Here is a 3,560-nt window from a genome sequence, read left to right on the forward strand (position 1 = left end):
GCCGCCGCCTTCGCGGACAAGTACATGGATACCGCCGGCCCAGCGGCCGAGGAGTTCAGCTCCCGCGCTAAGGAGTTCGCCTTCTACCACCAGGGCTACGCAGCCGGGCCTTACCACCACCATCAGCCCATGCCTGGCTACCTGGATATGCCAGTGGTGCCGGGCCTCGGGGGCCCCGGCGAGTCGCGCCACGAGCCCCTGGGTCTTCCCATGGAAAGCTACCAGCCCTGGGCGCTGCCCAACGGCTGGAACGGCCAAATGTACTGCCCCAAAGAGCAGGCGCAGCCTCCCCACCTCTGGAAGTCCACTCTGCCTGGTAAATGGCGACATATTCCCAGCCCTGGTCTTCCGGCTCTGCTCCAGCTTCTCCTCCGCTCGCACCCGGGCGATCCCGGGTTCCCTTCTGTTCTTTTCCTGGTCTGCCCTAGCGGCTCTGCACCCCTGGGAGCCCAAGCATGGCTGGCTGGGGCTGCCTGCACTGCCTTGAGTTGAGCTGGTCCCTGGCCCTCCCTGGGTGAGGGGTGGCTGGGAGAGAACTTGTGGGGACCGCGGCTAGCTTCCCTCTCCCTCTGCGCCCCGCCCTCCCCAGCCCCTGACACCAATTTAAGGATGAGAAATTTACCAGAAAACAGCTCCCCAAATTGCCCCTCCCTATTCATTCTCTCAAAAATGGCTTCAGTGTAGAAGCTTCGAGTATTGGGACGGGCACCCAGAAAGGAGCCAGGCACAGAAGTGTTGTACCTTGAGCTTGGCGCTAAGGTGTGGGCCGCTGGACCAGGCTATCTCTCGAAGCTGCCTACGCGTTGCTCCTGCAGGATGGCCGGGTTGGGGACGTCACTGGAGCCCTGGGCGATTTCATTTCAGTTCAGAACTAACCACCTTCCCCACTGACCCTCTAGGCTTTGGCAGAAGGCCGGATTGTACAGCGCGTGGCAAAGAGCAGCCGGGCGCTGCAAGGCGGGTGGCTCAGATCGAGCTGTCGCCTATGCCCTGGCTGGGGTCCGATCCCTGTGTAACTTGCCTTCTCCCTTATCTTCTAGACGTCGTCTCCCATCCCTCGGATGCCAGCTCTTATAGGAGGGGGAGAAAGAAGCGCGTGCCTTATACCAAGGTGCAATTAAAAGAACTTGAACGGGAATACGCCACGAACAAATTCATTACTAAGGACAAACGGAGGCGGATATCAGCCACGACGAATCTCTCTGAGCGGCAGGTCACAATCTGGTTCCAGAACAGGAGGGTTAAAGAGAAAAAAGTCATCAACAAACTGAAAACCACTAGTTAATGGATTAAAAATGGAACAAGAAGGCAACTTGAAGAAACGCTTCAGAACTTGTTGCTTTGCCCAGATAATGATAATAATGCTTAATAATAATTGAAGAATGGGAAAGAGAAAGAGACAGACACTGGCATTTTGCTCTCCTGAAGGAGATCTCTTTCTCTTTAATGGAATCTACAACTGTTTTAAAACTTTAAAAAAGGTAAAGACTGCCAGTTCTTTCGCCAACCCCACCAGCCCAGCCCGTTAAATGTCAAACGTCAACCCCCAAAATACGCAATTTCAGATAAGTTACACAGTTACTGAAATCTTGTAAGTATTTATGTGATCGTTATATTTTAGGACACTGCGTTAGATGGTAATAATCTGGAAGTTGGTTACAAAAGCAAGAGGCCATTGTAAACATCTGCTTGTCCTTCTTAGGTCGCCATTCCCTTTGCATGTTAAGCGTCTGCTCAGGTAAATCTTAGTGAAATTCCTACCGTTGTTGTATGTTCTGCAAAACATTTTATGTATAGATTTAGAGGGGAAACGAGAAGGTACTAAAATAATAATCTTGGAATATTTGCTGTGAAGGGAAAACGGGAGAGAAAACTCTTCTGAGGATCATTTGTCTTGGTAGTATAGTAAAACCAACCAGCTGAACCTTTCAGGCTACAAGAGAAACCGAGTTGGTAATGTCCTTTTCAGAATAATTTTTAACTGCTTATAACAAGCATATTTTGTGGCATTTGGACTATATTTACTGCCCCAATATCCGTTATTTTCCAAAGGATTTGGTATCTTTTTGAAAATGTTTAAATCATCAGATGATCCGCAGAATTCACTTTATTTGAGAAATCCCGAAAGTTTCCATCCCAACATGATGGACTTCGGTTTGAACACAATTCGTTTTTTCATTTGAATTGGCATTTCACAATATTTGCTAAACATTTGCTGGAGAAATCATTTTTCTTTTTTCTTTTTTAGAAAACTCAAAATGAAAATTCATTCCCCTGAAATATTTAGGTGTCTTCATTCTATATTTTGATCTATTAAGAGATTAGTATTTTTCCATGTTTATTGTTTTATCAGACTGCATTAGAAAGATTAGTGATTCATCTTCACAGCACATTTTTAAGCAGTTATTTCAACCAGCACATTCGTTTTGTTCATATTCACTATAGAATGATATCTTGTAAATAAAGACACTCAGCACACTGTGAAAATGTATTTGTGCACCTGCTTTTTAAATATTTCTACTAAAAATGAAAAAAAAAAAACTTAGACCTGTTGATAGTGATGTAGTGGTATTAATTCTGTTAATAAAATAGTCACTGCCATTAAAATCTGCAGAAAATACTCTTTTCTTTCCTATGCTAAATGTGCACTGCACAGAAAGAAAAGGAGCAGGTTTGTCTTATATAAACCAAGGACCATTCTTTATTATTATTCAGTACTTTTTTTGCTACCAAATTTTTAAGAAAAGGGAGAAACCCCTCATAACTAAAATCCTAAAATATGATAAGTGCTTCAAGGAGATTAAAGTGTCAGATATTCCAAAAGGGAGAGAAAAGAAAGGAGGAAGAGATAGAATGAATTCCCAGGCTCCCTGTGGAAAATGAAAACCAGTTGTTTTGTATCAGCAATGCCTAGGCTGTCGTATTTTAAAATGTGCTGTTGGGTCTGCATGTGTCTGAGAGGGCAGGTTTTGATATCTGTTGAAATGACAGGACTACGAAAGGCCTTAAACCTTGACCTTGACGAAAAAAGACAATTTGTGACCTTGACTTTTGACAGCTCATGAATTGGCCTTAGCTGGATTAGTAGATCAAGGGCGCCACCTCGCGTTGACAAGCCTCCTTGTAATTTTTCAACCAAGGGAATCAAGAGCTCTTACGTCCTTGACTTTAGAGATTCAGTACTCAATTATTTGGCTCCAGATGGAGCAAATTTGAATATATGTAAATTATACATGTCCCTGTATATATGTAAATATATATCATATGTGTACACATGTATACTTTTGCATATTAGTGCTTGTGTGTGCTTGTATATATATTTGTAGAATCTGTACAGATATCGTATCATTAATTGCTAATGACCCAAGATATTGTAATTTAAGGTGATTCCTAGAGTTGAGGTACAAAATGTACTTTACAAGATGAAGCTTTGTTCCTTTTCTCTAATGGCTAAGTTCGATTTGTCTTCACAGTGGCTTTCTCTGCATCAGATTTCTGCAGATCTGCTTTAAAGCTGTACATTTTTGTTACAGTCAAAGATGTGTTCTTAAATCACCATT

The 3,560-nt window shown here is 43.6% G+C and overlaps 1 protein-coding gene across 1 annotated transcript in view; it reads left to right on the forward strand.

Moving 5' to 3' along the window:
* Positions 1 to 2,600, forward strand: part of HOXA13 (homeobox A13) — a 16,706-nt gene extending 14,106 nt beyond the window's left edge. The window contains exons 4-5 of the mRNA XM_011972290.1: positions 1 to 316; positions 1,041 to 2,600. The exon at positions 1 to 316 is cut by the window's left edge and continues 1 nt beyond it. Of these exons, the coding sequence (XP_011827680.1) occupies positions 1 to 316; positions 1,041 to 1,285 (561 nt within the window). The 3' untranslated portion in view covers positions 1,286 to 2,600. The remainder of the gene's footprint in view (positions 317 to 1,040) is intronic.
* The last annotated feature ends 960 nt before the right edge of the window (positions 2,601 to 3,560 follow it).

The sequence above is a fragment of the Mandrillus leucophaeus genome, unplaced genomic scaffold, assembly GCF_000951045.1.
Source record: "Mandrillus leucophaeus isolate KB7577 unplaced genomic scaffold, Mleu.le_1.0 Scaffold128, whole genome shotgun sequence".
In the NCBI taxonomy this organism is placed as follows: Eukaryota; Metazoa; Chordata; class Mammalia; order Primates; family Cercopithecidae; genus Mandrillus; species Mandrillus leucophaeus.